This window comes from Astyanax mexicanus, chromosome 6 (assembly GCF_023375975.1).
Source record: "Astyanax mexicanus isolate ESR-SI-001 chromosome 6, AstMex3_surface, whole genome shotgun sequence".
NCBI classification, from domain to species: Eukaryota; Metazoa; Chordata; class Actinopteri; order Characiformes; family Acestrorhamphidae; genus Astyanax; species Astyanax mexicanus.
Genome location: NC_064413.1, coordinates 1,796,034 through 1,812,907, shown reverse-complemented (window position 1 = coordinate 1,812,907; position 16,874 = coordinate 1,796,034). Strand labels below are relative to the sequence as shown.

At 40.2% G+C, this 16,874-nt stretch overlaps 1 protein-coding gene across 1 annotated transcript; it reads right to left on the bottom strand.

Moving 5' to 3' along the window:
• Nucleotides 1-2,946: 2,946 nt before the first annotated feature.
• Nucleotides 2,947-16,555, bottom strand: znf687a (zinc finger protein 687a). The gene is made up of 11 exons (XM_007255906.4): nucleotides 16,452-16,555; nucleotides 12,583-14,764; nucleotides 12,385-12,472; nucleotides 12,183-12,267; nucleotides 11,890-12,074; nucleotides 10,763-10,954; nucleotides 10,513-10,675; nucleotides 10,178-10,411; nucleotides 8,846-8,958; nucleotides 8,627-8,729; nucleotides 2,947-7,543 (listed from the first exon to the last, which is right to left on the bottom strand). Exons 2-11 carry the CDS (start codon nucleotides 14,741-14,743, stop codon nucleotides 6,986-6,988), a joined length of 3,882 nt encoding a protein of 1,293 aa, XP_007255968.3. The 5' UTR covers nucleotides 14,744-14,764; nucleotides 16,452-16,555; the 3' UTR covers nucleotides 2,947-6,985.
• Nucleotides 16,556-16,874: the final 319 nt, after the last annotated feature.

Sequence of the window (16,874 nt, the reverse complement as noted above, 5' to 3'; positions counted from 1 at the left end):
CTTTTTATATTTTTATTGATTTTTAGTTTACTACATAATTTGTGTACACAAAATATGTATTTCACTCTGTTTATATTTCTTGATAAATGAATAAATAGAAATTCATCAGAATAACCTGAAATAAACTATTTTTACATTGAATTGCATTGAAAGTTAAGAAGGTTTTATCTCTCTCCTGTAAAGCTGCTGTTTTAAGGATATTTTTGCACGTTTTTAATTGGACAGCAACCATATTCAACTGATTATGTTAATAATTAATAACACACACCTGTCCTGTAGAGGGCACCAATTCAATGCAATTCACTATTATCTCCCCAAACAGTGTGTTGTTCAAAGATGCTGGATTTTGTGCTGGAAGTGTGATTATATCTATTTTTTATCAGGAATTAAAGACTTTATCGCACTTTATTTTGTTCTCTCTCTCAAAATCAAATATACTGTTAAAGGAATAGATCAGTGAGAAATAAAATTAACTTAATTTATTATTTAATCTAGATGCATTTAATCAGCTAAAACATGCACTGAATCGGTAAATGTATATAAGATTATAATAATGTGTACACTGTTAATATGCAGTCATTTTGCTTAATATATACCATAACATTTGATCACCATAAAATTGATTTAATGTAAAAAAAAAAAAAAAAAATCTCAAAATACCCATTTACTAGTACATAAAGTACTAAAAATGTTCCATAGTAATGTTTCCTACAATGATATTGTGCAGAGCTCAAATCCTGTACTCTTAAACTATTAAACTATATTTTTTTCAGCTGATAAAACAACATATATTTTTGTCCATGTTAAAAGTTACACTTAAAACAGAATTTATAGTCCTGGAAATGTTATGTTATTTTATGTTATGTTACAGGTGCATCTCAAAAAAAATAGAATATCATATGTTAAGAGGTTATTTTTTATTTTATTGTTTATAATTATGGTTTACAGCCAATGAAAACCCAGAAATCAGTGTCTCAGAACATTAGAATATTATATAAAACCAATTGGTACTTTTGGCAGTACTGTGGGCAGTGTGCCAAGTCCTGCTGGAAAATGAAATCTGCATCTCCATAAAAGTTGTCATGTCATGTTATGCTTTCCTCTGCTAAAAACTTTTAAGGAGATGTGGATTTCATTTTCCAGCAGGACTTGGCACACTGCCCACACTGCCAAAAGTACCAATTTTTGGGTTTTCATTGGCCGTGAGCCATAATCACCAATAATAAAATAAATAAACGCTTAAAATAGATCACTCTGTGTGTAATACATCTATATAATATATGAGTTTCACATTTTTAAATGAATTACTGAAATAAAGTAACTTTTCATTGATATTATATATATATATATATGTATATTTGTTTTTTTTTTAAATGCACCTGTATGTTATGTAATGTTGTGTTGTGTTAAGTTCTTCAATATATCAAATAAACATCACAGTTACTGTCCAATATCTGTCCTTGAGCCTGAACTTTACTGTATGTAAAACTAAATTCATGAAATCTGTAAAAAAAATCACTTCTACATGATCACCACAGAAATTACACACACATGCCAAATATCATGGGACAGGTATCTTATCGTATTTTGAGGGAAAGAATGCTACACTGACCTGCAGTTTATGTGTGTTTTGGGGTCTCTTGGTTTAATGAGGATGTGATTTCTGCTAGAGAGGCTTATCTGCTCACATGCTCACATGAACAATTCTAACCAGATGCTGCCGGTCACAATAATTAAGCCATATAATATGTAATATTGGGGTAGATCAGCACAGCTGTGCCAATATTACACATTATAGCACAAACCTCAAAGTATATTATTGTAATTATACCAAAGAATATTGAACTATTCCCATTATATAGATTTTTTTGTACATAAATAAACAAAAACATACCCTATTTAGAGTTATATTTCTGTATTCACAAGGGTAATTTAAATAAACAACAAAAGTAAAGAAAAGACCTGCTTTCTTTTAATAAGCGATTTTTTATCTATAAAAACATGATAAGACAGATCTATGATTAGTAACAGTTATTTTATTTACAAAAGCCTGATTTAGAAATGGTAAAAATCTGAAGAGAGATAAAATGACCCAGTTAAAGCCCCAATCAAAAGATTGTACACACATTTACACAAATAAAAGAGTAATAAAAGTACATCAATATCAAACTTAACTTAATTCATCCATCACAAAAAATAACCACTAACTAATAAACATTTTTCTACAGGGTGAATAAATATGATTAATATCAGACTGATCTTAAATCTAAAGAGGATGATATATAAAGTTAAAGACAAAACATTCTTTTCATGATTTTCAGCAAGATTAGTGTTTTAATGTTGTTTTATGCAATTTTTTTGTATTAAAAAGGGAAAGGAGCACAGTCACTCTTATTTATCCTGTTAGAACTGCAGAATGTTGAAAATTCTTGTTAGGAAAGGTCAGACTCAGATGATACAAAATTTATGAGAACTGTTTGCCACTCAAAATTGTGTTCTAATTTTTGAGTATGAAATATGTAGTATAATCGCTGGTTCGAATCCCGGTCATGCAGCTAGCCATCAGCTGCCAGAGCCCTGAGAGAGAGCACAGTTGTTCTTGCTCTCTCTGGGTGGGTACAGTACAGTAGATGGCGCTCTTTCCCCTCATCACTCCTAGGATGATGTGGATCAGCACAAGGCTGCATCTGTGAGCTGATGTATCAGAACCGAGTCGTTGCGCTTTCCTCCGAGTGTTAGCGCTGTGATGCTACCTGGCAATGCTAAAGCATCAGCAGCAGTTCAAAAAGAGTTAAAAAAGAGACAATTTCTAAAAATAGGGAAACAGAGGCTTATAGTCTCTGTTTATTCTTTTTTTCTGTTTAATACAATGCATCCTAACTTATAGTCAAGGACAATTTGTAGAAAAAAATAACGTGAAATAAATGAATGACAAAACACAATGTATACTGTTAGCCACATCTAAATAAATTTGTTTTAATGATTCAGATCACTTTGAATGTAGTTTATAGTTACAGTGCATAGAGTATTTAATAACGTTTTTTTCTTAAAAATATAGTATTAGCTTTGGTTAATACATTTCCTTGTCAGTAAACAAGACAATAGGGCAACGTAGACAATAAGCTGTTATACTCACTGAGTGGGGTGTTATAAGCAGTTATGATCATGCACGGGGGGATCAATAAGATCGCTTCAGCCTCTTTTCAGATTTTTGTTATAGGTCATATTTTAAAACTGTATAATATGTAAATAAATACATAATCTTGCTCAAAATATGAAATAAATGTTTTGTATCTCAAAGAATGCCCTTGATTTTAAGGTCACAGTAACAGAAATTTAGAAGCAGGGGTGCTCAAACTATATTGATGTCACTTAAAGTTACCCTTTGGTCTTTTTTACAAAAAAAACTTCAACAGTAATGAAAGAAAGTTAAATTCCAGTACATTCAGCCACAGGCAGGCTTTTTCTCCAGTATATTAAATATGACTGTATTAAGAAAGATCCCAAGGGTGCTGAGTGGTCCAGCAGTCTAAAGCTAAAGCTCTGCCAATATGATTGGACGATTGTTGGTTTGAATCCTGGTCATGCAGCTTGCCATCAGCTGCCAGAGCCCCGAGAAAGTACAGTTGGCCTTGCTCTCTCTGGGTGGGTACAGTACAGTAGACAGCGCTCTCTCTTTCCCCTCATCACTCCTAGGGTGATGTGGATCAGCACAAGGCTGCGTCTGTGAGCTGATGTATCAGAACCGAGTCGCTGCACTTTCCTCCGGGCGTTAGCACTGTGATGCTACACTTGTGTTGTGGCATCATTAGTGATAGGGGATATACAGCTGAGTAATAGCTGAATAAATAGGTGGGACAATTGGCTTAGCTAAATAATGAGGGAAAATGGGAGAAAATTACAAATAAAATCCTAATTACAGTGTGAAGAGAACTGCCACCCCAAAAATCACTTCTTTTTAGTCCTGACTGAGGCTTTAACTGTCCAGCTGATCGTTAGAAAAGGAAAACAGTCAAGTTACTGTTGTTAACACACATGATTACCTACATCGTTATGTATAGAAAAAAAATCTTTGGGTACAGATCAGCCTGTAGTTTCTTCTTCATGATTTTCTTCTTCATCAAATTCTACTTATGCCTAGCCCTTATATACACACACTCTAATGCTTACACACATTTACACAGTTTATGAAGCTTTCTGTTGATCCAGATGGCATTGAATCCCAGAGAAATTTGATATTTGATGGCTTTTAACATCCTCATCAAACTCCTTTAGCATTAGCTAATTAGCATTAGATTTAAAGAGGAAGGCCACCAGTTACTAAGACTGTTCTCCTGTATGTTACTGAATATTAAAACTTTTTGATTGATTAATAAAAACTCAGACACAGAGACGTAAAAAAAAAAAAACAAGACAAAATCAAAGTGTGCTAAAATCAGTGTTTCCCAACTTAGTCCTCAATCAGACAATCAGGACTGGATTTCCCAAAGCAACGGTGATCATTAAAGGAGGCCACAGGACACAATTACATTAATTTAATTTTCTACTTGGAAATTCTATTCAAAAAGTTGGGAGAGTCTCAAACAATCCCAAGTTCAGAATCAAAGTTCAGAATCAAAGAATCAAAATTTTTTAAACCAATACTTGCTGGCGTACTTATTGTATGCTGGAAAAGGATTGAAATTGGTCGACACTGGCTGTGCTACTTTAAATTAATTCATTTAATTATTTATTTGTATTAGCTTCCACCAAGTTAATCCATGGTGTCTAGTCTCTCTGCAAATAAATAGATATACCATAGCACTGGCATCTGCAGATATATACAGTACATGTGTAATATAATTATATTGTATCGGCCCAGAATTCACATATCAGTGCATCCCTAAACCTAAATGTAAGGATTAATATATCTAGATATTTTACCCCCCCCCCCCAAAAAAAAAAATATACTATTATTGATGTAACTTCTTGTGCTAGCCCTGCAAAAATCGGACTGGGAAAGTATATGAATAACAGTTTAAAACGATCTGCTGCTACTGGTGCAACAAACTTTTAGAAAGGCTAGGTAATCAAAAAGGGGGTGTCATAATTTGGAGTTCTTTTTTACCTTTTTAACTTATGTAGTGTTATAACATCTAATGCTTCTTGAAATGGCCATTTATTAAAGTATTAAAGGTTATGTATGTATTTAGTTTATAGATCAGTTGTCCTGAATCCATTATATAGACACATATATAATAAGATTAATCTTACTAATGCTGCTTTTCAATACAATAGCATTTGTAAAACCTTCAGCAGAGCGAACAATGGAAAACTAGATTATCGTAGAATCTGCAGAAACTGCGAGTGTGATTGCAGTGCTGATTCGTGGCTGGTTGCTATGGTGTTGATAAGCGGTTGCTATATTGTTGCTGAGGTGTTGCTGGGATATCCGTGGTGGTTGCTATGGTGTTGCTAAGTGAGATTTATCTTTTTTTAATGCTGCTTTTTAGTACAATAGCATTTAGAAAACCTCCAGCAGAGGGAACAATGGAAAACTAGACCATCGAAGGTTCTGCAGAAACTGAGTTTCATCGTAGGTTCTGCAGAGTGTGACTGCAGTGCTAATTGCTAAAGGTGTTGCTAAGCGGATGCTAGGTTGTTGCTAAGGTGTTGCTATGGTATCCGAGGTGGTTGCTATGGTGTTGCCAAGTGAGATCCATCTTATTAATGCTGCTTTTCAATACAATAGCATTTTAAAAAACCTCCAGCAGAGCGAACAACGAGAAATCAATGCCTTGTAACTGACAGTTAGATTTCTTTCACCGAGTAAAACTTAAAACTCGAATGCTCCAAAAGGACTGGGCTGGAAAACACTGATCTCAGCTGCAGAAGACTAACAATTCAGTCTATTTCTTTTAAATCATAAAACATTGCAATAGACAGTGTTTGTCCAACAGTACAAAGGCATCTGTGAGTATGAACAGCTAAGGCTCAGTAAGTGCACTGGGGTAGGTGCTGAGGAACATCTAAAAGTCCACCACCTGCCCAGAAAACAATCCAGATTATAGATTATAACAGCCTCCTAAATTCCCTATACCGTCACCCTACAAGAAAAAGGAGTAAAGCTGTAAAGTAAAGTGCTGGTTCAGACTAAACCAGCACTGATTAAAACTCGTCCAAGCTCACTGCAGGGCTTCCTGCTGCAGGCCTACAGACCTCGAGTCTGGACACGGAGTGTTACAAGGCACATGAGGACATGAGTACAGTAATAAACCACAGTTTGGCCCAAAAAAAAAAAAGCACACAATTTTCCCTCTTTTGAAGCAGATCAGCCTGAAACGTGCTTCTCTATTTTTGCACTGAAACTACAAAGTTAACAGAAGCTAAAAGCTAATCGTCTCAAATTAGAAACAGTCTCTAATAGACTTCCTCGTTCACACAGCATTCCCAGCACTGCCGAATACATGTTTTTAATGTATCAGAAACAAAAGACTATACAGGCAAATGCATGAAGGTAGAAAGGGATGTCCAAATGCCTGGTTTAATTGGAGACATATCGTTAATATCGGATTAAAACATAATTTTGTACTTATAGTTAATTTCTGTTGGAATTTAGAGTATACATTTTAATAGCATTAACTGATTGTGTTTCACACTGACATTATCCAACAGCATTATTACACATTGCATTTTTTTCTTCACTTCCTTTATCCCTATAGTTTTCTTGCATATGTTCCTGTGGATATCTTTTAAGTGGTACTTTGACTTTTTAGTTTGACCGTGTGTAGGTACTGGTACTGTCCTGCCAATCTAAGCAGACACGTGCAAAACTAAGGAAGCAAGCATCAGACACCAAACACTTCTTTAGATCACACGCTGACTGAACGCATTTTGGTAAAGGAGGAAAACTGGAAGCTTCATTTTTTTAAAAGCCAAACTATCAGTAGGACTTCACATTTAAAACTACAGCTTTTCTCAGTATCGACAGCTTCATTTCTCCGCCTCAGGCCGGTTTGTCTGTTTTGTAGGTGGTAATAAAGGCCATGCCGTGTGTCCTGAAGTGTGTGCTGAGGTCGGCGGCCTTGCTGAACTGACGTCCACACACTTTGCAGGTCAGCTTGTCCTCTCCGTCTTCTGCCTGAGACAGGGACGCCGGAGAGAGGTCAGGCGCGTCCAAGGTGACGTTACCACGGGGGGCGGCGTCTCTGCGGCCTCTGGGCGTGTTATCCGGCTCGGTTCCTCGCATGCGGTGGCTGATGAAGCGATGGCGGCTGAGGGAGGAGCCCGAGGCGAAGCATGCTCCACACAGCTGACACTGCAGGGCCCTGCCCCCTTCGCCACGGTGAGTTTGGATGTGCTGGAGAAACTCCTCCTTCTCCAGAGACAGGAAGCCGCACGGTGCACAGCGGAAACAGTCTCCATCACGTCCCTGAGCTGACCTTGTCCCTGCATCCTGGGACAGGTGTCCCTCGTCCTCCTCTGCAGATCCGGCGGTCACAGCGCTGGGGGCACCGTCCTGCTCCGAGGAGCTGTCGGCAGTGTCCGTGAACCGAGACGATGGCTGAGAGGACAGAAGAGAGAGGACAGAAGAGAGGACAGACAGAGAAAATTTTAAAGGCATTCAAAAAAGGCTTTAAGTCAACATTATGGCAGAATTGGTATTTTTATTTTATTGTTTTGCTTCTGTGCTCCCCCTACAGTCAGGCTCTTAATTCACCACTGAAGCACATGCTTACCTGCATTTCTGGACAAGCTGAGAGATGCAGAACCGTCACTGAAAGTGAAAGAAGCATGTGGACTGAGGCAGCAGAGTAATATTGCAAGATTCGCAATAGCATTTTGCAGTTTAATTAATTAAATTACGGTGTGTACACTTACTAGCATCACAGGTGTCTACAATCTTGTAATCAGTCAGTCGGCCTATATATATATATATATATAGGGCTACAGGTAGCATACTGTGCTGTGCTAGCATCTCTGCAGGGTACAGGGTAGCTTACTAAGTTAAGTAAAGTAAACACAGATTTTTCTTCTGAATACTGTTTATTTGGGTGAGTAAAGTGGTTCCGTTTATTTACAGTAATCTTAGATTCCTAAATTTCTCCAGCACTAAGGCTGGAGCTTAAGCTTAAGCATTAGTGGCTAAGCGCTCCAGCAGTGCTAGCCGGGGTTAGCAGCAAGCTACAGGCTGATAACACTCCCCTCTCAACAGGGAAACAGCGAGCACGGTTAGCAGGTAAAGCTAATGCTAAACTGAACTACCTAAATATCACTGCAATTTGATGGAGTGGCTTTACTGCTCCTTAATAGCTGACTGGTAAAATTCATACATAAGGATTCCCAATTTTAGGGAAAATTAAAGGATTTTAACTGAAAAATATGGCTATAGTGCCAGCTCCTTCTTAGTGTGGAACATGCAGTACCACACTAGAGCAGCATAGGTGCATAAGCGTAGGTGCAATTCCTAATTTTCCACAGCCAAACAACATTAAAACATATTTTTAAATCATTTTTAGTAAGCTGTTAATTAGCAGCAAAGTCCAGCTTAAGTGATGCACTCTGTTTTAAAACTATGTTAGGATAATATCTCATTTGCTCAAGAAGCGTAAACACACACTGCCAAGTCGTCTCTGTAAGCTCTTACCTGTCGTGGATTTGTAACTCCTTTTCGTCCGCCATGATGAATTTGCATATGTTTATCTAGGACCAGCTTACTGCTGAAAGTCTTTCTGCCCTCAGGGCATAACCTACAGGTACAAACAAACAAACCAAAATTAAAACAAATATCGTATCAAAGTACAAATCGATCCCACGAAGAGTGAATTTCTGTCTGAAATATCGTATCGAACAGAGCTTTACTCACTGGCACTGGAAGGACCTTTTAATGCCCTTGTGTTTGACCCGCATGTGGCGTCTCATGCTTGAGGAGGAAGAGAAGGAGCGTTCACAGAAAGTGCAGGGAAACCGCTTCAGCTCCTTTAAGAGAATTCAACATAAGAACAGGTCATTTCATCAGAAGCAGTTCTTAGCAGTTTTACCTAGTTTCTGTTTTCCCATAACCTTCAACTCCAGTAAAAAAAAACATGTGTTTTAGCTTGAGGTATCAGCACACAGGAAGGAAATCTGCGATCTTAAATATAATTTTACACTCCTGTAGCTAATGTGACTTCTGTAAATTGTGGCCCATTTAACCCATCACTTGGACTGGGTTTCATTTAAAAACTTTCAATATCGATACAATACTTAGAATTCAATAGGAATATCCAAACAATACTTAAATATCTTTTTCTTAACTGAAAAAAATTAAAAAATCAAAAAGGAAGTGTGTAAAAGAGCGCGAGAGACAGAGGGAGTGAGACACAGAGGGAGTAAGAGAAAGACAGAATAAGTGAGAAAGACACAGAGCAAGTAAGTGAGAGAGAAAGAGAGAGCGAGAGAGAGAGACACAAAACGAGGGAGAGAGAAACACAGAGCGAGTGAAACAGAGCTCGTGAGAGACAGAGCTCGTGAGAGAGAGCGAAAGAGACAGAGCTTGTGAGAGAGAGAGACAGAGCTCGTGAAACAGAGCTCGTGAGAGAGACAGAGCTCGTGAGACAGAGACAGAGCAAGTGAGAGAGACAGAGCGAGTGAAACAGAGCTCGTGAGAGAGAGACAGAGCAAGTGAGACAGAGACAGAGCGAGTGAAACAGAGCTCGTGAGAGAGAGACAGAGCAAGTGAGACAGAGACAGAGCGAGTGAGAGAGACAGAGCGAGTGAGAGAGACAGAGCGAGTGAAAGAGACAGAGCGAGTGAAAGAGAGACAGAGCAAGTGAGAGAGAGAAATAGAGCAAGTGAAAGAAAGAGAGAGAGACAGAGCGAGAGAGTTTTTTGCTACCTCCCTCTCCACGTTTAGCATGTTAATGTGTTTTTTATGCAAAGTATCGAAAATAAGTATAAATTTTATTATTATTTAATTTTTTTTACGTTTACATTTCAGTCTGTGCCTTTTTGATATTGAATTTTGATACCCAGCCCTACCCATTACATAGGCATTAACCCCCTGAATAAGGCCAGGCCAAATAAAAATGAAAGTGTAAATGCACTCATATATAGTCCAGATGAAATGACCAAGTGTAAATGGGGTTGAAAGTACTGCCTATCATAACTAATGGCACACAACAGATGACGTGGCTGTAGTTTAAAAAGCTCAAGTTACCTTTCCATGCTTTTTGGCCATGTGGTTGATATAATTGTCTTTGTCAGAGAAGCGTGTTTGACATTGTGAGCAGCTCCACTGTTGGGCATTGGAAGTGGCAGGACCTTTTTTCCCCTTTGGAACTCCCTCTCTCTCTCCGTCCTCTTCATCTTCTCCATCAGAGCTCTCCATCTTCACAGAGCTTTTCTGAGCTGATACTTCACTGGGTTGAACCGTTAAATTCCTGTGAGAAGCCTGAAGAGACAGATGCGTGATGATAAAATGAATATTTCTTACGCTAGACAAATCAGAAATACATTCTAGACAGCACAGATCAAAATATATATGATATATACCTTCATGTGTGCCAGCAGAGAAGCTCTCTGAGTGAACAGCTTGTTGCAGTCAGGACACTTGAACACATGGACCTTCTGCTTGGTTAAGTGAGTGTCAAAATGAAGGCTGAGCAGGGCTTTCTGGGTAAAAACGGTCTGACAGAGGACACATTTATAGATCTCCCTGTACAAGAGAAAAAAAATACATAAGCCATTAAATAAATAAAAAAAAAACACCAATTTAACATCTGTTCCAGAAACCTGTACCTACTTAGACTGCTTGGCTGTGTCTGTGAGCGTGGGGTGCTGGGCAGTGCAGTGAACATCAGCGCTGGGGGCAGATTTGAAGGCCATGGGGCAGGCGGGGCATTTATGGAAGACCTCACAGTGAGCTGTCTGCATGTGAGTCTTCACTGCATTCAAACTATTTACCCCTCCAAACACCAGCTGGCAACAAGGACACCTGCAGAAAGAGACACGGCTCTGGCATTGAAGAGGGTCAACCAACCAGCTACCAAACACAGATATTTACACTCGCAAAACCAGATAACTTCCAGAGATCTGGAAACATTCATACAGACCCAGAGTGTGGAATATGCAGCAGGGACATGGATGAGGGTTGGAGGGTGAGAGACTAGGATGAGAAAGGGACTAGAAAAGGAGGGTGGGACTAAAATAAGGGTGGGAATAGAAAAGGCTAGGACAAGGGAGGGACTAGGACGAGGGTGGGACTAGAAAAAGAGGGTGGGACTAGGACGAGGGTGGGACTAGGACGAGGGTGGGACTAGAAAAGAAGGGTGGGACTAGAAAAGAAGGGTGGGACGATGGTGGGGCTGGGACGATGGTGGGGCTAGGACAAGGGTGGGGCTAGGACAAGGGTGGGACTAGAAAAGGAGGGTAGGACTAGAAAAGGGGGTGGGGCTAGAAAAGGAAGGTGGGACTAAGACAAGGGTGGGAGGGTGTTAGGGTGGGACTTGGACCTGGGAGTAGAACAAGGGTGGGACTAAGATATGGGACTAAAAGGAGGCCAGGACGTTGTGACTAGAACAAGGGTAGAAGATTGGGACAAGGACAAATGTGACAAAGGTGGGAAAGTAGGACTAGAACAAGGGTGAGAGGGTGGGACTAAGGCATAGGACTAGAACGAGAAAAGGATTTAAATTGGAGGATGGGAATAAGAAGAGGGTGGAACTAGGACCTGGGACTAGAACAAGGGTGGGACTAGATCGAGAGTGGGACTAGATCGAGAGTGGGAATAAGACATGGGACTAAAAGGAGGCTAAGACATTTAAACTAGGAAAAAGGGGACAAAGATGGAAAAATGGGACTAGGGCAAGGGTGTGACCAAAACACTAAGATCCAAGAACTCTTCTGGAACTCGTAGTGCCCCTCCTGTACCTGTATCCAAGCTGGCGTGAATAGTGCAGACAGGACTGCTGTAAGTGAGAGTTCAGGTGGTTAGGTTGGTAGACGAGGCCACAGTCAGGACAGACCAGAGGGGGCAGGTTCTGGTGAAGCCGCCGGTGAGCCGCTGCACTGCAGGAGTTCCACAGAGGCATCGGAGGAGAACACTTCATACAGCTCTACAACACACAAACATGTTCAGGTTACAGAGTGAGTCACTTTTGGTCCTTGTGCTTCGAGGTAATCCGCAATAAAATGACAGAAGACAGCGCACGGCACACACTCACTGATTCAGAGCCGCTGGGATCAACTTCTTGGAAGTGCGCAGCAAGTTCTTCTGTTGAGCTGAATGGACTTTTGCACTCTGGGCACCTATAAAGTAATGTTAAGTAATGAATGCTGTAATCTTCTAGAATATCCTGATTGTGGAAAATAGATTATCTGATACAGAAGTCTGCAAGATCCTAGGTCAGAGAGGTATGTTATTACCGGTTATCAAATATTCCAGGCGGACCAGAGGTTTCTTCTTTAGCTGCAGGCAAAGAACCGCAGGCCAGCAGAGATGGGGAGAGCACACCTGTCAAAAAATATAGAAATTTAAGCAGACTAGAAAAGATTATCCCATGAGAAAAGGTTTCCCACGAGATTGCATGCTTCATAACAAATGATTGGTTTCATTTCTCTCACCAATTGGCACAGTGTCCTGCTGACCAATCATCTGCTCCATGCTGACAGGTCGCATGACCAGATGAGAGCACTGCATGACCAGCCCTTTCTCCTTGTGCTCCCGAGCGTGCAGCAGCAAACTGCACTTGTTGAAGAAGGCCAGGCGCTTTGAGCAGTGGTTGCAGGTCACCTCAATTCGTAGCGACCGCCGGTCGTAGTGTCTCGCCAAGCTGCGCTCCAATGCAAAAGCATCACCACATTCCAGACAGCGATAACCTGCAGGAGGAACACCCAGGCCCCACTCTGGAGGTGGGGGAACAGAGAGGTCTGGCTGGTAGCTGGGCAGTGGGTTCCTGCTGTTGAGGATCTTGTTGAAAGCCTCCACAAGGCTGGACTGACTGCGGGAGATCACAGCACCGGAACTGTTCACGATGGACGCTGCTTTGGCCGAAGACACAGCGCTGTAAACTGTTTTCAAGCCCATCGACTGAACATTGATGCCCACAGGTGAAGACGACAAGGAGGGGGAAGGCAGAGGTTTCTTGACACTGGAGACGGATAAAGTAGCAGACACTTTCTGCACCTTGCTAGCTGCAAACAACATAGCTGTGCTAGCATCTTGCAATGTTGACACAGGCAGCACTGGTGAATTTTCAGATGCTGCAGAAGCAGCTCTTTTAGGTCTGGTGACCACCTTACGTCCTCCTAGCTGCATCTTAGTGCTCTCAGATCTCTTAGTGGCTCCTGCTGCAGCTCCTTTAGCAGCCAGTCTGGTAGCAGTGCGCGTGACATTGCCGGTAGGCGTTTTAACAGTCTTGATTCGAACTTTCAGTGGTCTAGAAGGTGCTGTGGAGGTGCCCAAGCCTTTCTGGCCAGCAGAAGCTACTGGAATAGGTACTGGTTGCTGTTCTTCCATGTCCACTTGAACCTTTTTCTGAATGCCTTCTTTAGGACTGCTCTGAACATGCGGATCGCAATTCCTTCCCTCTTGCATGCTCCTCCCTTCATTGTCCATAGTTTCCTCCATTGTTTCTTCTGGTACTGGCTCTTTTTTGACTGGCAGGGAGGTGGAGGGATTGGTGCTACACTGGGCAGGGGCTGGCGGTAAGCTCTTACCCTGTGGACAAGGGGGCATTTCTGGCTCAGGACTTTCAGGAGAGTCCCTCTCCTCAATAATATGCTCTGGGTATCGCTCTGCATTGGATGGGTCAGTAGTCTTTTCAGTCATAGAAGAGCAGGTGTTGCTGTTGCTCAGGGGTGTCTCCTGGGGGGTGGAGGACATTAGGCCTAGGTGTTGCTCTGTGACAGCAGTAGCCTCTCCAGTTTGGGTGTTGCTGACAGGCAAAGTTGGCGAAGAGGGAGATGGTGGCTGGAGTTGGATAGATTTCCTCTGTCTTCGTGGAAACTTAGGAGACAAAGAAGCTTGGAGGTCTGGACTTTCCTGGATCATAAGTGGAGGACTTCCAAGGTCCGGCTCAGATTCTTCGTCTTCTGAGCGAGGAACACCGGTCCTCGACGTGACGTTTAAAGACTCAGGATGCTCTACTTCATTTTCATCCAACTTGTTTGGAAGAAGGTCGATCAAATTTGCGGATGTGTCGGAAGTATCTGAAATGGGTAAAGGCACAGGAGGCGGAAAGATTACACTAGAGTGACTAGAAGAACTGCCATCATGGTTTTTCTCATCATCTTCGGGCCAAAGGCCATTTGGTTGCATCTGAGGCTGACTGGAGTGCAGGCTTGGTTCTGCAGCTTTATCTGAAGAAGCTTTAAATCCATTATGGATGAGCGAGTCAGGTGGCAAAAGACTATGTTCTCTGGGTTCAAGTTTGGGAGGCAGAACAGAATCACCTTCACTTCTCTTCGTCCCACATTCCTCCTCCTCCTCCTCCTCCATTTCTTCCTCTTTTATCAGAACATCAGAACACACGCTGTTTTTTACTATAACACTGACCACAGGAGGGTCATTAGAAGCTAGAGGAACACTTTCTTTAACCTCTGCCACAGCAGTGGGTTTTTGAGCAGAACCTCCACTTTTCTCCTTTCCATCTGCACCACTGGATTCACTCTGATTCCCATCAGGATCACCCGAGTTCGACTCAATAGCCTCCTTAGCATCAATGTCTGGAATATCGAATGCTGCCAGCAGGTCATCAAAATCTGGTGTCTTCATGTCACCCATAACTCTGTGACCAAGAGATGCCTAAAGATCCAAAAAAACAATGAAAAACTAACATTGTAAAGTACATTTTTTTAATTTACAACAGCACACAAAGTCACTGGAGCAAAGTATGATTTTCTTTTAACAACCCAAACCTTCACCTTACCATATCATTACCATATAAAAAAAACACCTGAACTGGCCTCTATTATAGGGTCATCATCAACTTGCATCTAGTATATATTAATAAAAATATAATTAGCATACATCCAAACTGTACAAGTATGATGTTCCTTTATGTGTCATTAATTACAATTACACAGACAACAGCAAAATTGCACTATATAAAAATAGTTTTATTATTTAAAACTATTTTTATATAGTGCAATTTTGCTGTTTTAAACATTATGTGGGAAACTACTTTTAGCTTTTATTTTAAAAGTATTTTTTCTTAAGGCTTCATTTCTTTGTTTTTACTCTAATTCTATCAATTTCCGCCTCATATTTAGGGTCCAATTTTGTGTCTCAATTCTAAGTCTTGGTCCATAGTCTCGGGGTTGTAAAAATTGCAAGGTCCTCTATAAGGCACATTCAGGGTAATTACAATTACATTTCTTACTGAACTACCCTTTAATTTAAATGAATTACCATGTCATAAATCTAAATTGACAAGCCTTTATTATATGGACATACAGCAATAACATAGTAATCACCAAATATTTACCAACTGAACTAGCTTCTATAATAATATGGTACAGTACTTAATATCAAACTCACAATTAGATTTGCCTGTATTATTATGGGCGTTATACCCCAATTATATAGTAATTACCATATAATTACGAACTACCTCTAATATATACAGCTCTGGAAAAAGACAATTACTTTGTGTAGCTGTATCATTTAAAATCTCAATAAAACTCATTTACATTTGATTGTAAGGTGACCAAATGTAAAAAGTACATAAAAAAGAACACTTTTGCAATCCAATGTATACGTAATCAAAATAATAGTAGCAGGTGTTGGAGAAACAAACCACTGATCCAGAAGTGATGTTTAACCATTAACATTAAATAAGTAAAGAAGCTCAACCCAGAAGGAAGTGTCAACAGGTTGCTAACCTGCTACAGCTGGGTAGCTTGTTTCTTTAACGTAAAATAATCAAAATAACAATATTGCAGCATTAATTTAAGCAGAGGGTTAAGGTTAAGATTTTCATAAGTCTGCACAGATATGCATTTACCTCATAACACACAGCTGTCAACAGTGCAAATTAGCCAGAAACAGCCCTACAGATTAGCCACTACTAGTGAAGCCACGGGAAACTGAATTTATTTGCTTTTAGACATAAATAGAAAAGAGTTTTTACCGAATACTTAGGTTAAAAATGTGTGCTGGGTATATGAAGACTTTTAAACAGCAGATAAACTGTGCAGAACGGGGACGCTAGCTGTGTTAGCTAACCTAAGCTAAGCTAAGCTAAGTTAACTATCCAACTGTCTGCAGCTACTGGCGCAGCTAGCTTAGCTTAGCGTAGCTCAGCATAGCTTAATGCTCAGGCTGTTTGCTGAAGTTTATTCGAGACTAAAGAAAAACCCGGGTCCGCTAAAACACAGTAAACTGACACAGCACCCCCTGCACATGTTTTAAACACACCAGCCGCCTGAACCCGCTGTTTATCGCTGTCTGAGGACGTAAAACCAGAGTTTTAAGTTTAGTTTAGCGTTACCTGCTCGCTGCTGACTGTTCCTGGCCTCTGCCAGGGCGGAGCATAACCGCCGCCGCGTCACCCCTGAGAACTACACCATGAAGACTGGATGTGTAAAAACTAGTGGGTCAGTGTAACGATTATTAATTACATTTAATTACTAATTACGTTTTAGGCTAAATGCAAAAATAAACAATTGGATGTAAAAAGTCTTTATTTATTTTTAAATGTAGTGCAATGTACAAGAAATAAGTTTTCATCCATGGTCAGTGTAATGTTTAGCAGTTTAATTTTTTTGACTGTATCAAGCTAAAATTGGGTTTTCATCCAATTTTTCAATTATTGAGTTTTTTTATTTCAGCCTTTCGCAAACAGAATTTCAAGAAAAATAAAAAGGTGAATCTTCTCTGGATTTTCAGATTTTCCATTTTTGTTTGTTGTAAC